Below are 22,839 nucleotides of genomic sequence, written 5' to 3'. Positions count from 1 at the left end.
AGTCATGTTCACTGACTGCTTCACCTTCTTGTGCCTTGACGTTTAATTTTGCATGATCAGAAAATGCCTACGTAGTGACTTTAGGATTTCAGTTACCTGTCATCTGCTGGGGTCTGGTCATTTTTGCCGCCTATGTGTTAACTAATTTCCACAGAGTTAGAATACACTGAAAAGCATGGCATCCTGGTTTGTGCAAGGCATCAGGGAGAACTTGGAGATAAAACATTACTTTAGTTTTCTAGAAACTTGCCCTCTACTTGGGCATTAAAACATAAGTTAAATATAGACAATAATTCAAGCAGTGAATCAGAAATACGTGTGAGCAGTTCAAGGGCAAGAGAGGCCAACAGGAACTTGGTCAGGACAGGCTTTCTGGGGGGGATGGGGCTTGAGCTACACCTTGAGGGAGGAGAAGGACCTGGAAAGGAGGGCAAGGGAAGATGTTCTAGGTAGGTAACGAGTTATACCTAGAGGGCAGGGGAGGAAGAAGCAGTTCCCTGCTCAGCACTGAAATGCCACAGGAGTCTCCTTGGTTGATTCTGAATCCTTGCAGTAGCAGCTGGCAATGCCTGGGGATCATGACAAATGCCCCACATCATGAGTGGAAGGTCAGTGGGAGACTCACTCAGAGTTTTCGTCTGAGGAATGCCAGGTAGCAGACAGTTGGCCAGTCATTGCTTCTGGAAAGCTTTGAATGGTGGTTCCAGTGCCCAGTCTCTATCTGGCGACAGTTGGTGCCCAGTGTGACCCCCAAGGAGCTCCCCTCTAACCTCCTGTTCTCATCTTCTGCCCAGGACTCTGCATCAGTCACTCTCCCGCCCCTGCCAACCTCCATGGCACAAGCACACAATTTCCTGTTCAAAATTGTGTGTGCTCTGCCTCTGAGTATGGCATGGCTGACTGTAATCTGTTACGAAATCAAACCACTGCCCTGGCTTACCCTCTAGGGCCAAATAACCCTCATGTAGAGAGATTTCTGCAGGACACATAGGCCTGCCCATCTCCCTTTGTCATGGTTCTGACAATGTCATCCGCTTGCTTTGGGAGAAACCCCAACAGCCTGACTCGCCCCATTGCAACCCTCGCTTTAATCTCAGCTATGAAAAGGGTGGAAACATGGAAACCAAAATGAAGGTCAGAGTGCTCGAGCCCCCATCTGTCCTGAGGATGACACTGCTGCTGCAGTACCCCCCAGCACAGAGTAGGAGCTCAACAAATATGTGATGAAAAACTGGGTAGTAGTACTATAATGATCCTCCTTTTAGAAGAGCCCCAGCAAGGCAGCTCTGTTTCTTCCCAGTGCACTTCATCCAGGTGGAACAGTTGAAAATGAACAATATGAAGCTGCCTGGAAAGGGAAGCCTTAGGGGCAGCCTCAGGCTATGAGGGGGTTGGGAGCCTTGCCACGGGGCCTGGGTGCTCACCAATCGGGATGGGGCAGAGGAGTGCAGAAGGGGTGATTTGGCTGGTTTGTCTGCCCCAAACGTTTCCCCTTACTTTTGATTCCAACTGGCACATCCACTTTCTCTTACTGATCTGCAGCCTCTGGGTGTCACCTTACAGCTTCCAGGAGCCCCGCTGTGGCTGCCTAAATTATGTCAAGTTCCCCTCCCTCAGCCAACTTTGCCCTCTTGTTTCCAGACTTTTCAAAGCATTTTCAAAGTTGCTTTTTCATGTGGTCCATTTTAACTGACATGTTATTGCATTTTTTTTTTTAAACTTAACCTATTGGGACAACTACACAGTTCTCCTAGGGAAATAACAGAATTTTTTAAAAAATGAAAAAGTCTCCGAAGACTGATCCTATCTTGCTGACCAGCCAACCTGAGCTAATTGTTTCATTAGGATGGACAGGTCTGGCGTTACAACACCAGGGGGCACCAGTGACTAAATCACCTAGATAAGCTGCCCTTGCTAAGAAATTCTCTCTCTTCATTTGGTTGCTTCATTCTTGTCCTTTCTGTCACCTCAAGAAGAGACAGAAGACAACTTGCGTGAAGTTGGTGGGCAGGTGCAGGTGAGGTGGGCTGTGTGTCCAAGGGTAGCTGTTGCTAAGGGGAGTGGGACAGAGGATTCAGAGTTGAGTGCTGTTGCCTGGAGTCTGGGAGGCTCTGAGGATTTTCAGGCATTGTTAGTAATAACTCAGTTAATGGATTTGGCACCATGACCAGGCTGTGGTGGAGCTTTCTCGTTTGTTTATATTGTCTGAGAAAGCTCCCCTCCCATCAGCGCACATGCTCCCCCATCCCCACACCCCTGCCTTTGGTTATGTGGGCATCTTCAGCTCCATAATTCACTTGAACTCTTCAAGCCTGGGTTGGGAAGGAGGGGGAGTGGAGTCTGCACTGTCCCTCCCTCTAGGTCAGGGACCAGGCCGTGAAACTGTGTGTGTGTGTGTGTGTGTGTTTTAATAGACTTTAACTTTTAGAGCAGTTTTAGGTTCACAGCAAAATTGAGGAGCAAGTACAGAGATTTCCAATATACCCTCCTATCCCCAGCCACGGGACAGCCTCCCTCACTATCAAGTCCCCACCAGAGTGATACATTTGTTACAATCAGTGAACTTAAATTGATACATCATTATCCCTCAGTTTACATTAGGGTTCCCTCTTGGTGTAGGACATACTGTGGGTTTGGACAAATGTACAGTGTGTTGTATCCACCATTATAGTATCATACGGTTAGTTTCACTGCCCTAAAAATCCTCTGTGCTTTGGCTGTTCATCCCTGCCTCCCCCCAATCCCTGGCAATCACTGATCTTTTTACTGTCTCTGTGGTTCTGCTTTTCCAGAAAGTCATATAGTTGGAATCATACAATATATATAGTCTTTTCAGATTGCCTTCTTTCACTTAGTAATGTTCATAAGTTTCCTCCATATCTTTCATGGGTTAATAACTAATGTATTTTTAGTGCTGAATAATATTCCATTGTATGAATTTACCACAGTTTATTTAGCCGTTCACCTACTAAAGGGCATCTTAGTGGTTTCCAAGTTTTCATAATTATGAATAAAACTGCTGTAGACATCCATGTGCTGGTTTTTGTGTAAACATACATTTTCAGCTAATTTGGGTAAATACCAGGAGTGCGATTGCTGGATTGTAAGCTAAGAGTATGTTTAGTTTTGTAAGAAACTACCAAACTGTCTTCCAAAGTGGAAGACATTTTTCATTCCCACTAGGAATGAATGAGAATTCCTGTTGCTCCATATCCTCACCAGCATGTGGTGTTGTCAGTGTTTTAGATTTTGACCATTCTAAAACGTGTGTAGTGGTATCTTGTTTTAATTTGCAGTTCCCTAATGACATATGATGTGGAGCATCTTCTCATATGCTTGTATGCTATCTGTATATCTTCTTTGGTGAGGTTTCCGCTCAAGTCTTTTGCCTATTTTTTAATTGGGTTGTTCATTTTCTTATTGTTGTGTTTTAAGGGTTCTTGCATATTTTGGATAAGCTTTTATCAGATATGTCTTGTGCAAATATTTTCTCCCAGTCTGTGGCTTATCTTCTCATTCTCTTGACAGTGTCTTTTGCAGAGCAAAAAATTTTAATTTTAATGAAGTCCAGCTTATCAATTATTTCCTTCATTAATCATGCCTTTGGTGTTATATTTAAAAAGTCATTGCCATAACCAAGGGCACCTAGATTTCCTCCTATGTTATCTTCTAGGAGTTTCATAGTTTTGAGTTTTATATTTAGGTTTATGACCCATTTAGAGTTAATTTTTGTGAAGGGTGTAAAATCTGTGTCTAGGTTCATTTTTTTTTTTTTTTTTTTTTTGCATTGGATGTCCAGTTGTTCCAGCACCATTTGTTGAAAAGACTATCTTTGCTCCTTTGTATTGCCTTTGCTCCTTTGTCGAAAATCAGTTGTATGTTTATGGAGGTCTATTTCTGGGTTCTCTATTCTGTGCCATTGATCTGTTTGTCTATTCTTTCACCAGTACACACTGCCTTGATTACTATAGCTTTACAGTAAATCTTGAAGTCAGGTAGTGTTGGTTGTCCAACACTTCTTCAATATTGTGTTGGCTATTCTGGGTCTTTTGCATCTCCATGTGAACTTTAGAATCAGTTTGTCAGTCTCCACAAAATAATTTCCTGGGATTTTGATTGAGATTTCAGTGAATCTATAGATCACACTGAGAAGAACTGTCCTCCTTACAACATTGAGACTTCCTACCCATGAACATGGAATATCTTTACATGTATTTAGTTCTGTTTTTGTTTCTTTCATCAGTTTTGTAGTTTTCCTCATAGTCTTGTACATATTTTCTTAGATTTATACCTAAGTATTTCATTTTTTAGGTGATAATGCAAATGATATCATGTTTTTAATTTTAAATTCCACTTAATCATTATTGATAAATAGGAAAGTGATTGGCTTTGTATATTAGCCTTGTATCCTACAACATTGCTATAATCACTTATTAGTTCCAGTTTTTTGGTCAGTTCTTTCAGATTTTCTGCATAGATAATCATGTCATCTGCAAACAAAGACAGTTTTATTTCTTCCTTTCTAAGCACTATACCTTTTACCTCCTTTTCTTGTCTTGTTGCATTAGCTAGTACTTCCAATGCAATATTGAAAAGGAGTGGTGAGAGGGGACATCCGTGCCTTGTTCTTGGAACTAGAAAGCTTCTGGTTTCTTACCATTAAGCGTGATGTTAGTTGTAGGTTTTTGTTCTTTATCAAGTTAAGGCAGTTCCCCTCTATTTCTTTGTTGCTGAGAGATTTTATTATGAATGGGTGTTGGATTTTGTCAAATGCTTTTTTTTTTTTTTTGCATTGATTGGTAGGCTTTGTGATTTTTCTTCTTTAGCCTGTTGATGTGATGGATTACATTAACTGATTTTCAAATATTGAACTAGCCTTGCATACCTGAGATAAATCACACTTTGTCATGATATATATTTCTTTTTATACATTGTTGGATTCAATTTGGTAGTATTTTGTTGAGGATTTCTACATCTATATTTGTGAGAGATATTGGTCTGCAGTTGTCTTTTCTTGTAATGGCTTTGTTGGTTTTGGTGTTAGGGTAATGCTGGTCTCATAAAAGTAGTTAGGAAATGTTTCCTTTGCTTCCATCTTCTAGAAGATATTGTAGAGGATTGGTATAATTTCTTCCTTAAGTGTGTGGTCCTGGAATTCACTAGTGAACCTATCTGAGCCTGGTACTAGCTGTCTTGGAAGGCTATTAATTACTGATTTTATTTCTTTAATAGATATAGATCTTTTACACTGTATTACATGTGTGAGTTTTGGCAGATTGTATCTTTCAAGGGTGCTTTTGCTGCATCCTGCTAATTATGAAAAGTTGTATTTTCATTTTCAATCAGTTCAAAATATTTTAAAATTTCTCATGAGATTTCTTCTTTGACCCATGTGTTACTTAGCAGTATGTTATTTAATTTCCAAGTATTTGGGGATTTTTCCAAATATGTTTCTTTTATTGATTTCTGATTTAATTCCACTGTGGTCTGAGAACAGATATTGTATGATTTCTATTATTTTAAAATTGTTAAGATGTGTTTTATGCCTCAGATTGTGCTCTGTCTTGGTAAATGTTCCATGTGAGCTTGAGAAGAATGTGTGTTCTGCTGTTGTTGGATGAGGCAGTCAATAAATATCCAGTTGATTAATGTGACTGTTGACTTCAACTATGTCCTTACTGATTTTCTGCCTTCTGTATCTGTCCATTTCTGATAGAGGGGTGTTAAAGTCTTCAACCATAATAGTTGGTTCATCTATTTCTCCTTGCAGTTCGCTGTTTTTGCCTTACGTATTTTGGTGCTCTGTTGTTACGTGCATACATATTAAGGTTTTTAGTGTCTTCTTGGAGAATTGACCCCTTTATCATTGTGCCCTTTGATGTCTCTGATAACTTTCCTTGCTCTGAAGTCTGCCCTGTCAGAAATTAATATAGCTACTCCTGCCTTCTTTTGATTAGTGTTAACATCGTATATCTTTCTCCATAACTTTAATTTTAATCTGTATGTGTCTTATATTTAAAGTGTGTTTCTTGTAGATGATACGTACTGGGTCTTGTTTTGTGATCCATTCTGACAATCCCTGTCTTCTAATTGGTGTATTTAGACCATTGACATTTAAATTGATTATCAGCATAGTTGGATTAATGACTACCTTTTTTGCTATTGTTTTCCATTTGATGCCCTTGTTCTCTGTTCCTGTTTTTGTCTTCCACATTCTTTCCACCTTTTGTGGTTTTAATTGAACATTTTATATGATTCCATTTTCTCTTCTTAGCATATCAGTTCTTCTCCTCCTCCCCCTTCCTCTCCCCCTCATCCCCCTCCCCCTTATCCCCCTCCTCACCCCCTCCTCCTCCTCCTTTTTTCTTATTTTAGTGCTTACCCTAGAGTTTGCAATATACATTTACAACTAATCCAAGTCCACTTTCAAACAACACTCTAATACTTCATGGGTAGTGCAAGTACCTTATAATAACAAAATACTCCTAGTTCCTCTGTCCCACTCCTTATATTGTTGTAGTCATTCATTTCACTTATACATAAGCATATATTTTCTATACATATATATAAGCATAATAATTGAAAACATTGTTGCTATTATTATTTTGAAAAATTGTTATTTGTTAGATCAAGTAAGAATTTAAAAACTAAAAGTTTTTATTTTAGCATCACTTATTCCTTCTCTGATGCTCTTCCTTTCTTTATGTAGATCTGAGTTTTTGACTGATATCATTTTCCTTCTTTCTGAAGAACTATTTTTTTTTTAAGTTGTAAAATATTTTTTATTGTAAAAACAGAGTCAATAGAGGTTGACAACATAAATGTTATCTCAGAACATTTCCCCTTGGTTCCTGAATTTGCTAGGTTCCTATGTACCAGCAAGTCTCCATTAGCACTTCTCAGATTTCATGGTCCTTTTTGGATATGTTTATTGATTGTATGTAAATATTGCTTAGAAACAGAAGTCCATATGATATTAAAACAAACAAAAAAACCTGTTGTGCCTTTCTTTCACATTTCCTAAAGGGAGATCTATATGTCTCAGGTGCTTTCACAATTTAAAAGTAAAGTTAGTGCCTTAACCAAACCAAAGAATCCTCCATCACAAGTTACTAAATCAAACCTCTCATGACATTTGCAATATATCCAGATTTAACGATTTTAAAACAAAAGAATTTAGAATTTAAAACAAACTTCAGACTGATTTTTCATATTTGAAAGATTACAGTTATTTGCAGCATACAAATGGAGAGAGTAGTGCAAAATGCACCATTTTATATGATAAATATACTTTCAACCTAATGGCTGCTTCAAAAGCAAAGAGTGAAAAATTACGTCTTCTTAAAAGCAATCTAGACTGACTCAATAAAGTTCACAATTTAGAAAGATCAGTTGCTACTCTATTTCCATAGATTGCAAAATGATTTCAGAAACAGATTAAACATACAATTGTTTTACAAAAATAGAAATATTGTTTGGGACTTTACAAAACTTTATAAAATATAACACAATATTTGTAAATTCAAGATAGTTGCACACTGAAATAGAAAATACTTCCAGAAATATGAAGTCTAGTCAAACTTAACTGGTCTCTCCTAACCATTCTCATACATCATTTCTTCCAGATCTTCAGCCTAAGTAGATCTGTGCTCTAGCATGAGATTTTTTTAAAAGAGATTGGTTAATTTCAAGAAGTTGTATAAGATTTTTCATTCTAGAAACAATGTTAAAGCAGATGAATTTACACCTAAAAATATGTCTTATTAAAAGTAGAAATAATGCAATGACAATTTGTATTTGATAAATTTCAAACCAAATTCCTCAGAATGACAATTATAATTTGGTACCTACAAAAAGTAAAAATATACAGTAATCACAACTATTTTATGGAAAAATATTTATTCATATGGAATAAAGAACCTCTAAATTTAGTTATTTGTAGCTGTCAAATGAGAAGTATTTTCTAATTACACCCATTTATAACATTCATTTTACACCTCAAAGAGCACCAGTGTATTTTTAAAACAAACTAAAAAGTGAGAAGGTAGGGGCTTATTACATGCAACAGTGCTATTATGATAAGGCACCACCTGCTATATGAAAAAGTCAAACAAAGTATTTCCAAAGCATGTATTTCTGTAACTGGTGTCTTAACCTTTAGATAGGATGGTTAGAAAAAAGCTAATAACATTATTAGCTAACCACGTCATACTCCTTTTCCATCATTCTTTGCTTTTAGTTTTTCCATATTACAGAACATATAATAAACAACAGTATAGTACGTGATATGTTAAATAAACATCTTTTCCCAACCATTCAAGAAAATAGTGTAGAATTAAAACAAGAATAAGAAACCAAAAATTTTTCTGATATATTCGCAATAGTCTATCCCTGTAGAAGAATAGGGAGCTGGGTGAGGTGAGGAGAGAGTGGCAGCAGCAGTTGGGGTTGGGGATTGGTAACAGGACCTATTTTCTATAGAATATATTGAGGCACATAGGTTAAAAGTTTCTCAGGCAAATTCATGGCTAGAGCAAAATTGACAGAAAGCTCAGGATTTTACATTCCCCCCAGAGCTGATTTCTCAGATAGTCACATCCGATTAAATATTTCAAAATATGCCTTTAGTCACTGCTATCATCATCATCATCATCATCATCATCATCATCATCAGATACATCATTTAAAGGAAACTTCAATGACTGACTATAAGAGTCCGATCTAGTAGGCTGGCACCTGGCCACGTCCCCAGTAGAAAGCAGGTCATAGTGGAAGTCACAAATCCTCACAGGCTTAGAGGACTGGCTGGGAAGAAGAAGTCTCTTTTCAGAGCAGGGCCCACAGACAACAAAACCACATTTGCGGCAGTGGTGATGACGATTAACAGGTGTGAATTTTGCTCTCTGACAGCGCATACATACAGTTGCCTCAGAGTCAGGAACCCAGACAGCAGCATGTTCATTACCGGGTGTCTTCCCACTTTTGGAGAGCAAATCAGTAACACGTTTACTTATGTGATTCATCCATTCTGATTTCTCAGTGGCAGTGGCAGAATAAACTGCAAATGATTTAGTTGGTGTCTTGATCAGCCATCCATTCCTCAAGTCTCCCTCATCTTTGATAGAATCAATTGTGACATTTTCCAGGGGAATACTATGTTATTTGTTATATTTTTTCTTCTGGATGACAATATTGCCATATACAAGAATATCATTAAATAAGAAAAACTGCCTTGCTTTAGGCTTTTTTCTGCACAACTTAGTCAATACTCCTTCTCCAATAAGAACCCGTCCAGGTATAGTTAAGGGTTGGCCAGCAGCTCCAAAACAGTTTTCTACTATATTTTTACATCTAGTATTAGCTTCACTGTTTGCCAAGCGATCCACCATCTTTTGCTAATAGCCTCCAAACTTGGGAACTCCACACTCCAGAGGCCCTCCTTTCCACATGCTGCCTCTCCCCTTCTGCCTGAAGAACTTCTTTTAACATTTCTTGCAAGGCAGGTCTATTGGCAACAAATTCCTTCAATTTTTATTTGTCTGAGAAAGTCTTTATTTCTCCTTCACTTTTGAAGGATAATTTCACAGGCTACAGAATTCTGCAATTTTTTTTTCCCTCTCAGTACTTTAAATATTTCACTGTACTCTCTTCTTGCTTATGTGGTTTCTGAGAAGAAGTCAGATGTAATTCTTATCTTTGCTTCTCTGTAGGTAAGGTGTTATTTCCTTCTGGTTTCTTTCAGGATTATTTTTCTTTATCTTTGATTTTATGCAGCTTGTATATGATATGCCTAGGTGTAGTTTGTTATTGGTTTTGATTTTTGTCATTTATCCTGCTTGGTGTTCTCTAAGCTTACTGGGTCTGTGGTTTGGTGTCTGACTTTAATTTGAGGGCACTCTCAGTCATTTTTGCTTCAAATATTTCTTTTGTTCATTTTTCCCTTTTTTCTCCTTCTAGTATTCCCATACACATATGTTACACCTTTTGTAATCATTCCACATTTCTTAGATATTCTTTTCCTTTTTTTTCAGTATGTTTCCCTTGCTTTTCTGTTTTGGAAGTTTCTATTGACATATCCTCAGGCTCAGAGATTCTTTTCTCAGTTATGTCCATTCTACTAATGGGCCCATCAGTGACCTTCTTCGTTTCTGTTACAGTGTTTTTGAGTTCCAGCATTTCCTTCTGAGTCTGTCTTAGAATTTCCATCTCTCTGCTTGCCCATCTGTTCTTACATGCTGTCTACTTTATTGATTAGAGCCTGTAACATATCAATCATAGTTGTTGTAAATTCCTGGTCTGGTTATTCTAACATCCCTGCCATGTCTCAGTCTGGTTCTGCTGCTTGCCCTGTCTCTTCAAACTGTTTTTTGCCGTTTAGTACGCCTTGTAATTTTTTTTTTTTTTTTTCTGATCGTCAGACATGATGTGTTGGGTAACAGGAACTGCAATAAAAGGCCTTTAGTAACATGGTGCTAAGGTGTTGGGGGAGGGGAAGCATTCTGTAGTCCTATGATTAGATCTTAGTCTTTCTGTGAGCCTGTGCCTCTGAACTATGAGCCTTAGACATGTTTCTCAGGGTCCCCCCCCCCCACCTCCACCTATGTGGGACAGGATAGCTAGCATGGACTGGAGTTGGGTATTTCTCTTCCCGCATGTTGCTTAGGATCTGATAAAACTACAATAGTTCAGTCTGTGGCGAACGAAATAGCTTCTCCTGAGAGTAGGCCTTGTTAAGAACAGGGTGCTCTGGTCTGTTTCAAAATCCTTTCCCTCTCCCCCTGTCATAAGCAGGAGGGAATTTTTCTCCAGTATTCACTGTGAGAAACCTGGTCAGACAACTAGAGGTAAAGCTCCCCCAAGTGCGGGGACCCCTATGACGGGGTCAGCCTAGAGTCTTTGACTCTCAGACCTGTCCACTCTGGGACCCCAGCAGTTCGCCAATTTCAGTGCCAGCTTCCCTACCCTGCGCTGGTTTCCACGGGGCTGCAGCTCGGGAGTTTCTGCTCCACTAAGTTGTGATTCATATAGTTACCTGTCTGTCTCTCCCTCAGGGCAGCGGTTTGCCCTGTGACCTTACTTCTCTGATAAATCTTAAGAAGAGTTGTTGATTTTCCAGTTTGTTCAGCTTTTTACTCATTAGGGCAGACCAACAACTTCCAAGCTCCTTACGTGCTGGACTGGAAACCCAGACAGTTTACGTCTTCGCCTTTGATGTCCTACACCAAGGACAACGAAGTGATGTGGACAAAACAAAGACATCCAAGCATGGCCTTTGTGCCTTTGAACCCAGATTTTGGATTTGAAAGGGGCCTTGGAGGTCACCTCATTCAGTCTCCTTGTTTTCAGATGAGCATCTTGATAGGCTGTACTGTGGGCATTCCTCTCTCGGGAATATTCCCACATTTCAGCAGAGTAATAGAGTGAACTGAGTACGGGGGACCCATTTGGGTTCAACATCCAAATGAACTTCCTTCAGAGAAACCAATTAAGTTCTACGGTCAGTGTTCTACTCCCTGAAAGGAAATTTCAATGTGATTTTTATTTATCCATAAACTGGTTATCTCCGTATGGTGGTTTGATGGATGATTTTAGTTCTGTGTGAGGGGATGGTGGGTGATCTTTCATTTTTCTTTTTTTGTCTTTCTCCATTTTCCAAATTCTAACGAATGAACATGTGTTCCTTTTACAAGCAGCACAAAATAAGGTAATGTTTTAGGTTGTGACCATTTGGAAGCCTCTCCTCTGTGCTTCCTTACAGTCTGCAAGATGAACGTTCACCGGCGCTGCGAGACCAACGTGGCCCCCAACTGTGGCGTGGACGCCAGGGGCATTGCCAAAGTGCTGGCCGACCTGGGCGTCACTCCAGACAAAATCACCAATAGTGGCCAGAGGAGGAAAAAGGTAACTGGCTCTTTGGTGGTGTTTCTGGAGCTCTTTGTGAGCCAGCATCTCTGTGTTGGCTTCCCGAGTGTCACTTGGAGCGAAGTTCTGAGACTGCTGGGTTTGAGACACTGGACTTGAAGCAGCACGTGCTTCAAGAAAAAAGAAAAGGTCAGGCAGGTAACATGAAAGTCTCCTTCGGTTCCAGAGGTGGGGAAAAGCTAAGCAAGTCTCAAGTGTGGTGTTTCTTAGGGGAACGTCAGCTTCAAAATGAGAACTCTGGAATTCCCTCCAGAAGAGACTCAACTCTAGACAGGGAAATAGACTGATCTGCCTCCAGGACTGGCATGAAAGCAATGTCAGTGCTCAGACTTTGCCTCTGGTATCACTTTAATGAGGATAAATGGATGAAGAGCTGGAACCACATTCTTTTCTAGGGAGCAAGCCAAGAAGATTTGTGATAGTGCCAGCACTCGGCTGCCCGAGGAATATTGTTATGTCCCGCGACATGAAACATCTGGGCCTGTCTTTGGAGACCAAAGCCCTGTCTCTATCCATGTGACATTCTGAATGTCAGTAGGAAGAGATCCATTTGCTAAAATGTTATTTTGGTAAGTCAGGGCCCACAGATGTAAATAGAGCTAAAGGTATCCGTAGCATTTTGTTTGAAGGCCCTTCTTAGCCTTGGCTCCTAGCCTAGAAAATGTAAGAATTCTCTGAAAGACTAAGTTATGAGAAAATTGGAACCATGTTAACTGGGCAAGAAATCCTGGTGGGGGTGGGTGGCCCTTGTTGCCCAGTATCAGGCATTTTTTTTTTTTTTACTAGAAAACAAGCCTGACTCTGGGGCCTCTCCAACTTGACTCCTAAATGTTGTCCCTGAATTTTCCCTTGAAATACCTTCTGAAGGGCATTTTAGAAGCTGCCCACACCTTTTCCCTGCTGCCTCTCAGAGGAGCCTTTTCCCTTGAATGGGAAGGTTTGGGTTGTTTCCATCTTCTTAGACTGCTTCTTCCTTACCTTTCTAATAAACAAAGCAGTTTTTTAAGGATTGGAGAAAAAACCATTCTCTTCTCTGGTTAACTGTGAGATTTTGTGCTTCTGGGGGCTCTTCTCAGCTCTGTCAGTCCCACTGGTGGAAACAGGACTTCAGTTATTGACCCAAGACATTGGAGTTGCAAGCAGAATGTCAGCACCCAGAATGCTGGGGCCCCACCGAGGAGGCGGGTTAGACGAACACCCTGCGATGACAGTGTTGAACACACACATTTATGAGCTCTACAGAGAGCCCTGTTCAGGGGACATGGTTTGGTTTCTTGCTAGAAGCAAACTGAGGCAGAATCCTTATTGTCCTGAAACATTTCAGAGAAAACTCAGTACCTGCCCCCTCCCCTGTATTCACATGGGCCATAATGGCAGTAGCCAGGCATTGTCTATCTGTCCTGGATTTGGGAGATCCTGGAGGTAAGAAGCCAACATGGAGAAATTTAGGAAGGAACAAAGTCAAAGACTAAAGGACTTCAGTCCTGATATTTTTATTGCTTTGATGCTTCTAATGCAAAAGCTGGAAAAAGTCAAGTGAACCAAATAGTAGCTCAAGTTAGTACAAGAGGATGGGAGACAAGTGCCCTTGGCCAGAAGCTTAAAGGGCTTTTTTGCAGGAGCATCAGGCTTGCTAGAGCTTTGGTTCCCTTCACATTGCTCCTTGCAAGTAGTCCATCATCCAGAAAGAACGTGTGTGCACAGCAGGTAGATCAAGAGTAAAAGGGAGCAGAAGGGCTTGCAATCTCTGAGTCTAAACCTCTGACTTAAATGGGAACTTAAAATGGATATGCCAGCATCTATGCCAGGAAGTAGACTTCACTGGGGGTGTCCTGCTAAAATTTGCCAATTGCCGACAAATACCGATACGCCTGAAGATGTTTATTGAGCTTCTGTTATGTGTATCACTCTATGCAATCACCAGGGGCAATACAAATACTAGATAGGGTCTTACTTTCAAAGAACCTACAGTCTACCTGAGTAGAGAGCCCCAAACTAAATAAAGCTGAACAAGGTAATGAGTAAATGGCAAGCGGCTGTTAGAGGCAAGTGTCAAGTTGCTCTGGATGAGGTAACTTGCATTTCTTGGGTAGGCAGAGGAGGTTTCATGGAAGGGGTAAGGTTAGGCTTTGCTTGGAAAGGTCAGCTGAATTTGGATAGAATAAAAATCAAGCAAACTGACATCTCTTGTGTTCTTCCCTTTAACTGGCAAATGAAACCTTGAGTCTCTGCCTTCAAATTGTCAATTCAGCAACTGCTACTGTGCGCCAGGGACTCCTAGGGCCCCTGGCATCGTTTCTTGATGCTTTTGACCTCAGGGAAACTCCCCACACTCCCTTCTGATCCCTCTCTCCCCTCGTTCTCTCCCTCTCTCTAGCTCATTGCTGGTGCTGAGTCCCCACAGCCTGCTTCTGGAAGCTCACCGTCTGAGGAAGATCGATCCAAGTCGGCCCCCACCTCCCCTTGTGACCAAGGTGAGACTCTCAGATTTGCTTCTTTACCTCTGAGCTCTGTCCTTGGAAGGACGAGGGAGCCCGAGGCCTCTTCATCCAAGAATGGCCTTGTGAGCAGAAACAGCCAGCAGCCCTGGAGCATCTCCAGATGACCTTTCCCAGCTGACTCCTTAGCTGTGCTTTCCCTCTACAAGGCTTTCTTGAGGGTGAGGTACTAAATGGCTGTGCCAGCCTGAAATCCCCGCCCCAGGCAGGGTGAGAGAGAGAGAGCTGGGGTGCTGTGGTTCTTTCTTTTCTTTTGCCTCTCCCTGATTCCACGTTCAGGAGAGGGAGAAGCCCTTCTCTTACCCCGCTGCCCAGCGTCTGCTCCCAGGCCCGTCAGCACTGCTCAGTTGAGTCTGACTTCCTTCCTCCCTGACTCTCATCATGGTACCCGAAACCTGAGAACAGGGCAGGAGTCGGGGGATGGGTGGGGATAGGAAGGTGAAGCTGGCGAAGAGTCTGGGAGAAGCAGTGGGGAGGAAGCCAGCTCTAGGACTGAATCCCCTCTAGAGCTCAGCTCAGGACATTTCCTTCCCTGTCAGAAGGTGCTGAAAGTCATCAAAGGTTTCTGAATTCTACAGGCATCCAAGGATGCCGAGGCTGAGGAGGGACTTACACGTTTAAGACCTTCCCCTCTGGTGACCAGAACCAGATCTCACTGGGAAGGGATTTTTGCATCGGCAGAACATTCACAATCATTAATGAATCATAACAGTAGTGCCTTGATGTTCTGTAGCCCCTTTTCTTTCGTCTTCCTTATCCTAATTTTATGCTCACGCCAACTCTCTTGTCCATGCTCCCTTACTGTCCCCAGGTTACAGGGTGGGAAGTGGAAGGCAGAGAGTTGAAAAGGTTTGTCCAAAGGTCAGGAACTAAGTCAGTGGTAAGGGTGAGACTGCGCCCCTCCTGGCATAGGGACCCCGTTCTCAGAATCCATGCCATTGAACCCCCCCTGGGGGTCATCACTGTGACCCAGCCCTTCTTACCAGCTGCAAGGGGGTGTGCCAGTCCTGAGGCCACAAAATAATTGGTCTGAGTCCCTCTTCATGCTGCTCTGGTTTACTTTCTGCATCTTTATACTCTGCTTCATTTCAAAAGAGGTTTGACCCATCTGTTAGTAAGCTGACGGTACTCTGGGGCCTCCAAGCAAGCAGGTACTATCCCGGCCCAGTGTGGGTATTTTCATGTTTCCCTTTTTTAATGCTGAGAGCTCCTTTGAGAGCTTCAAGGAGACAGCGTCATGTGGTAAAGAGACCCCAAGTAAGGGATGAGGTGCCCGGGTTTCTAGGCCTGGTCCTTGCCCAGAGTGCTGTCCAGCCTTGGCAGGACACCGTGCCCCTCAAGACCTCTCTTTGGCCCCAGTCAGTGCAAGTACGGCATTCCCCAGCAGTGTTGTGAGCACAAAGGGACGTGAAAACCCTCTTAGCAAGACATGGCATTATTGCAGAGCAGAAATAAGGCGCTATTCCTCTTCCCTCTGTTGTAAGAACACATAGAAAGACATTGTCTTCAAGTTTTAATATCCCCAAGCATCCAAGTTCTGTCTTCCAAAATCCATTTATTAACTTGCCTTGGAAGTTATGCTGAGAAGCTCTGTGCTGAGACCAAAAGTTATACTTAGTTAAGAGTAAGAGATAGAAAACTGCAGAATTGGCGTGGGCATATCTGTAGACTCGGAAGCTGTCTTCACCCCTCCCCTCTACCCTGTCCCGACACATCTCAGAGGACTCAAACTCCAGATCTAAGGAAGATCTCCAGGTTCCTGGAGTGAGCTCTCATGGGCCTCAGTCCTTCTGAAAAGACGCCGAAGTTGTCTTTATGTCAAGCAGCACGTGGTCACTAATGCGTGATTCTGATTCCCAAGGGTCAGTAGTTTGTGTTCCCCTCCTGTGATCCCAGTTATTCACGAGCATCTTTTAAAAATGGGTTATGCTTAAGATGCCCATTTCTACACAGAGGAGTGTATGTCTTGGTGAATATATAGCTAACAATAAAGCTTCCTCAAATAGAAAAGGTCAAAGGATCATCCAGCCTTATCATCCCCAGGTAATTCAGGTCACATACTCTGGAGGGGCACAAGGCTGTGTCATAGTTGTGAAATTGTACTGAGGAATCCCTGTCCCATCCAAGATAAATTTGCAGCATGTCACTCTTGGGAAGCAGTTCTTTTGGTAATGATAAGCCCATTGCTCATTTTGTTAAATAACCTTGTGTAAGATGGGTGTTTAGAATAAACCCAGCAACAAGGCCAAATAAACTCCCTTAGAAGGTAAAGGCTTCTTAGTCCCAGCTATTGAAATAATTACCTCACCAATAATTACTGTAACAATGGTTCTCCATTAGTCATTGTCTTAATTTTCAAAGGAACCTTGAAGGGTACCTGTTGCCTTTGGGACTCTGCGAGGTTCCAGAGAAGGCCAGGATTCCTGCATTACACCTAGAATAATGGAATAAACAGGCTACTGGCTGAAGGGGGCTTTCAGAGAGGTGGCCTGATCCCAGAGTAAAAGGAAGATCTGAAGGAGCTGGTTGGCGGGGACGGCCTCCTCTTTGCATGCCTAGGCCTTGCTCTACGTTAGGTGCCAAGGAAAGTGTGCAGAGCAAATGAAGGCACGTAAAGGGATGCCCTACTGGGTCTGCTGCTATGAAAAACCAGAAAGAGGGCTGAGAGCTCATGGGGGTAAATTCTGAGTATTAAATCCTAATGGGAAGGGCTCGTGAGGTATGCGCTAATGCAATATCTTGTCACCCTTGGCCCTAGAAATAAAAGAACTTGAAAACAACATCCGGAAGGCCTTGTCATTTGACAACCGAGGGGAGGAGCACAGGGCAGCAGCATCCACCGACGGCCAGCTGGCGAGCCCGGGCGAGAATGGTGAAGTCCGGCAAGGCCAGGCCAAGCGCTTGGGCCTGGATGAGTTCAACTTCATCAAGGTGTTGGGCAAAGGCAGCTTCGGCAAGGTCTGTGACATGCAGGGGCAGGGCTGCTGGTTTGATCCAAGATTAAGTGATGAACATTTCAGCCTAGTCTGCTTATGTTTTCCTTCCTTGTTGAGTGCAAATGGCCTGAGGCCAAGCAGACAGGAGCCAGGGTTCTGCTGCTAACTAGCTGTGGGACTTCAGTGTAGTCATTACACCTCTCTGGGATTTAGTTTTTCTCGTTTGTCAAATGGGGATAGGAATCAAGTGAGAGAGTGGGGGAGAAAGCACTTGGAACGGTTTAAATTGCATTACGTGTGCTTGGCATGCCATTATCGATAATAGTAACGATAGCTTTCTTCCCTTCAGAGATCCGCCTGAAATTCTGGTTTTAATTCATCATGAAGACTTTGGAAATGAACTCTAGAATCTCTGCCCTCAGTGAACTTGGGGCTCAAAGGAAATCTTAGCATGTATTACTTTGGAAATATAATATTATTCAACTGACTTTTCTGCCCCTGACTAAATGTCTTGTTTATCCTCTGCACCTGGCAAGAGATTGAGCACAACTGTCTCATGTCTTGAATGAGGGGCCACTGCCCTCGGTTCCATTCTCCCTCTCCTGCTCACCCCGAGCCTGACACAGCGATGTGGGGCGTGGGTGCAGTGTGTGCCCACTAAAGCATTTGCAGTGATCAGCCAGCATTCTGAAGGTGGGGTGAGATGGAAAAATAATCCCGGTTTATTTTAGAAAGAAGATGGAAGGGCAGAGAGCCTAGGAAGCTGGTTAACACTTCAGTTCAGACCCCTGATTATTCCTGCTCTTCACAAAGCCATGCCTAGGGGTCGATGGGAGTCATCTTTCTCGGACCTCCCAGAGCAGAGCGCCAGTGCTCTGGGGCCCAGGTGCCTGGCTCTGGGAGCTCCCAGGGGTCCCATGCCCTCACGCGTCCTGGACTTTTGCAGGCTGAGCTGCAGACCTGCTCCACTTCTCTCCGAAGGGAGTGGCTCTCTGGAACCCCCAGGCTATGAGACCCGGTTCTTAAGCCATCTCACCTGCCCCATCTCATCCTGAGATCGCAGTGGCAGGAAAGGAACTGGGATTGGCTTAAATGGCAAAAGCTGAAGCAATCACATTCTTTGGAGACTGGTTAAATAAGAAACAGACCCCAGTCCTCTGAGGAGGCATAACTCTGGGATGTGAGCAGGACCTGGTTTAATTTTAAGCAAGATTCAAGGGGAAAGAAGCAGGCTCAGAGTTTCCAGGTTTCCATAGGGTATAAGCAGGATGGGAACTTTGATGACTCTGGAGTATTTAGGTTGCTTCTTCAGAGAAATTGCAGCCAAAGTTTGAGCCAGTTTTAAAGAGTTTGTATTATATGTGGGCGACAAAGGTCTTCAGGGTAACATCCTGAACACCCTCGTGAAGCCTCTGAGTTACTGTTCTTTAGCTCTACTAGAATACTGTACTTAGGAGTTATTTAATGGGAGAAAGTCTTGTCACATTTATAGGGAAATGAGTGCAAAAATATCAAATGATAGGAAAACTTTAAGAAAATAGAACTGTTAATTTGCTCTCTAGAGAAGGAATCACATTCCCAGCTTTAAAGCTATAGAGGAAACCATAAAGGTAAACAAGGACAGATTCGACTACATAAGATACGGGACCCTGTTCAATAGAAAAAGATAACAGAAAATCATAAAACAGTCTTAGAAAAACATTTGCAAAAAGTAAAGTGGTAGTAACTTTATATACCAAGCTCATACAGATGTGTAAGAAAATAGATAACTAGACAGAGGAAATTGACAAATAATTCGCACAAAAAATAAATATAATTAGAAAACAAATATTTTTAGTTTCATTACAAGTTAAAACAGCATTGAGGTAACATTTCACACCCGTGACATGAGCAAAAATGTTTTTTAAGTGAAAGCACCCACTGTTGGTAAATTTGCATGAAACTAAAGCACTTCTACATTGCTAGTGGCAGATTATATTGTACATCCTCTTTGAAAGTCAGTTAGGAAATGTGCGAAATATTTCACTCTATAATCCACTTCTAAGGCTTTCCATCTTAAAACTGTGGTATAAAAGAAAGAAAAAATTATACGTATAAAAATGCTTGATGCAGTTTATTTATATAATACTTAATAATTAGATGTAACTCAAGTGTCTAATATGAGGTAAATGGTTTAACTGTTGCTGATATACTTGAATTGAGTATCAGCAACCATGATATGGTGGAGACCATGTACAGAAATGCTTATGAAATAATGTTCAGTTAAAAACAAATCTATTTGCTGTACTCTAATTGCAAGTATGACAAATTATATGAACATATGAGTAATTATTTAATAGATGTGCATTGAACTTTTCTTTGCCTGGACACTGTTAGAGATTAAAAATAAATAAATTGTAGTAGCTGTATTAGGATGGGTAGTCTTTACATTTTAAATACTATTATGCTATTTAAAATTTAAAAAAGGAGTTAGTTTTTAAAGCATTTGATGTTGACTTGGGTTTCTTTTGATTCCCTACAAGTATAGACTTACGGGGTGGTTTTGGTTGATTACAGGTCATGTTGGCGGAGCTCAAAGGCAAAGATGAAGTATATGCTGTGAAGGTCCTGAAGAAGGATGTCATCCTTCAGGATGATGATGTAGACTGCACAATGACAGAGAAGAGGATTTTGGCTCTGGCGCGGAAACACCCGTACCTAACCCAACTCTATTGCTGCTTCCAGACCAAGGTATGTTTCAGAAGAAGCTGGTGGACCTCCATCTTGGGGTTGTGCTGTAGGACACTATGGTATCTTGACTGTGAGATAAAAATATCAATCATAGATCCCCTACATTCTTTTCTCAAAGACCTTGTAAAGTGGAATGGATTTTACCCTTGAAAAGATCAAGGTATATTTGAACAGTATTCTCTTTTTTAAGGGCAAGGGATTTTCCATTCCAGGTTGTGCTTGTGAAGGGATGAGAGGGCGATAGAAGTCTTTGCGAATGTAGCTGGACAAAGCCGAATGACTAACCCCGGTGTTTGCTCCTTGGAGAAAACAACAGGCATGGTTAGTCCTTTCTCAGCTCCTAACTTTCTGTCACTAGGCAAATCCCTTAAGTTCTTTATGGCCTTCAGATCAAATGAAAAAAGAGTAAAGGCTACCCGAACCACATCTAACCTGTCTAATGTCATATGAGGTAAAGGATGTGAACAAGTGCTTAAAATGCCATCGTGGGGAATTCCCTGGCGGTCCAGTGGTTAGGATTCGACGCTTTCACTGCCGGCCCGGGTTCGATGTCTGGTCTGGGAACTAAGATCCCGCAAGCGATGTGGCATGCCAAAAAAAAAAAAAAAAAAATAGGATGCCATCGTGAACCACAAATATAAGGTAGCATTTTAAAACTACCAAGTAGGTGCCTGGGGACCAGAAGGTGGCAGTAAAGAAATGAAAATAATCTGTAAGTACATTATGGAGTCTGACCGATGAGTATCCTTAACTCATTTGTTACTTATTCTTAGTAAAGAAGAGAAATGCCAACATTCTTCATGAAGCTCTTTTATTACCCCATTTTGGGGAATAAAATGAGTGAAAGTCTTTCAGGATGCCTTAAGGATTTGTAGCCCTTGGCTCCTTGAGGAGGCAAAGGCAGCCTCACCTGAAACGCTTACCCGTATCCATCTGGAGCCCAGACAGTGACGGGTTCCACCTTGGACAGATGATTCCTTGCTCCTTGGCATACTCTCACCACCATGTCATTGCGAATGCCAGTCTTTCCACTTGGAATTCAACAATTACTCATTTGGTCATTTGGCCAATTTTTATTTTATTATATTTTATTGAACCCTTTCCATGTGTCCAGTGTCGTGCCACGTGCTGGAGAGACAGTGGTGAGCAAGGCCCAGTCCCCGACCTCAGGGAATTTACAGTCTCTTTGGTACACTGTTTCCCAAAGGGTATTTCTCTGAACCTTCCTCACTTGAGAAACTTTTCAGAATAAAAGGGACGAAGTGAGAGAGTGGCATGGACATATATACACTACCAAATGTAAAATAGATAGCTAGTGGGAAGCAGCTGCATCGCACAGGGAGATCAGCTCGGTGCTTTGTGTCCGCCTAGAGGGGTGGGTTAGGGAGGGTGGGAGGGAGACACAAGAGGGAGGAGATATGGGGATATATGTATACGTATAGCTGATTCACTTTGTTATACAGCAGAAACTAACAACATGGTAAAGCAATTATACTCCAATAAAGATGTTAAAAGAAAAAAAAAAGAATGAAAGACTCTCTGGCCCATAATTTGGGACACTGCAGTCTTGACCTCTCTTTTAGAGTGTCTCAACATACATTTGCTTGTCAAAGTTGCTGAGGAGACCTGCAATGGAAAAATATATATATTACCTTTACTTAATCTACTATTTCCCAATGATGTGATCCCAAGCTTTACCTCACTGTCACTACCCATTCCAAACACTGATCTAATGAAATTTTTCCTAACCCTCTGAAATCTCTCAGGAGAATATGAAATATCTCCTGAAAATCTGGAAATCCCTCTTCTGAACAAGTATAGCACTTAACACACATCCAAAACAAGGATATCTAGTATGTATTGCCTGATATTTGTGGGTCCGTGCATGTGTGTGTATGTGTACACACGCAGAATCCAGTGTGATAATAGAGGGTCAGTCACGAGGTCAGCTTTCCTCTTTTCTCCACATGAGCATGATCCTGGATTAATGAGAAATGTACCCTATATCTCTTTATCTTCCATGGTACCTGTCAGAGGGCCTCACAACCGGTAGGTTGTCACTCTCAGAATTGGAGGGTTGGAAGATTTTTTAAAAATTCTCTCTTCTAGTCTTCTTTTTGCACCAGTGAGAAAGTCAGATTTCAGAGAAGTAAGTCTTTTGCCCACAGATACTTGGTATTGGCCAAGTTGAACTTACCGTCTTATCTCTGCGACTCCCAGTCCAGTGGGGACTTGCTCTGACATCATGTTGTATCCCCTCTGTGGGGAGACCCCCCCTCTTCCCCTGCGTCTAGCAGCTGTGCCGTCTCTTTCACCCACTGAGCTGGTTTCCTAGGCAGGGATCCACACGAGCTTGCTTTCTTTGGACACATTGCCAAGAGGTCTGACATCCCAGGAGGGATCCAGTCCAGTTGTAGGGACCCTGTGAACCCCCTGTACGTGGTGGACCTGGAGAGCCAGAGCGGAGGCTGTGCTTCCCTGCCCTCTTGGTGAATGAGTGAGGGAGCAGGAATGATGTCCTCAGCGTCAGCAGTGTTCTCTTCTGTGCGATTAGAATAGGCTGAGGGTCCTCATTGTGTGGCTGCTCTTGGAGCACAAGATGGCATCGTACAGCACCATGAGTTTCCTTTACGGCAGAACAGTGACCAAAGTGACATGGAGATCGGTATCTGGGTGGCAGAGGGTGAGGTTGGGGAGAGAAGGGACTCTCCTCTGAAGTTCAGAGGTTTGCTAACTCTTTTCTCAGGCCAGTG

The 22,839-nt window shown here is 42.1% G+C and overlaps 1 protein-coding gene and 1 pseudogene across 4 annotated transcripts in view; one reads left to right on the top strand and one right to left on the bottom strand.

Moving 5' to 3' along the window:
• Positions 1-22,839, top strand: part of PRKCE (protein kinase C epsilon) — a 596,864-nt gene that overhangs the window by 327,335 nt on the left and 246,690 nt on the right. For all 3 annotated transcript variants that reach the window (XM_082358123.1, XM_082358124.1, XM_082358125.1), the window contains 4 exons: positions 11,759-11,901; positions 14,300-14,396; positions 17,179-17,378; positions 19,913-20,086. In XM_082358123.1, the coding sequence (XP_082214249.1) occupies positions 11,759-11,901; positions 14,300-14,396; positions 17,179-17,378; positions 19,913-20,086 (614 nt within the window). The remainder of the gene's footprint in view (positions 1-11,758; positions 11,902-14,299; positions 14,397-17,178; positions 17,379-19,912; positions 20,087-22,839) is intronic.
• On the bottom strand, positions 1,495-11,739 carry LOC309612429 (pleckstrin homology domain-containing family F member 2 pseudogene; annotated as a pseudogene). Its single transcript has one exon. The product of its transcript is annotated as a pleckstrin homology domain-containing family F member 2 pseudogene (transcript).

The sequence above is a fragment of the Balaenoptera borealis genome (assembly GCF_965194805.1).
Source record: "Balaenoptera borealis genome assembly, chromosome: 15".
In the NCBI taxonomy this organism is placed as follows: domain Eukaryota; kingdom Metazoa; phylum Chordata; class Mammalia; order Artiodactyla; family Balaenopteridae; genus Balaenoptera; species Balaenoptera borealis.
Note: the sequence above shows the minus strand (reverse complement) of the source record. Positions and strands in the feature narration are given on the sequence as shown.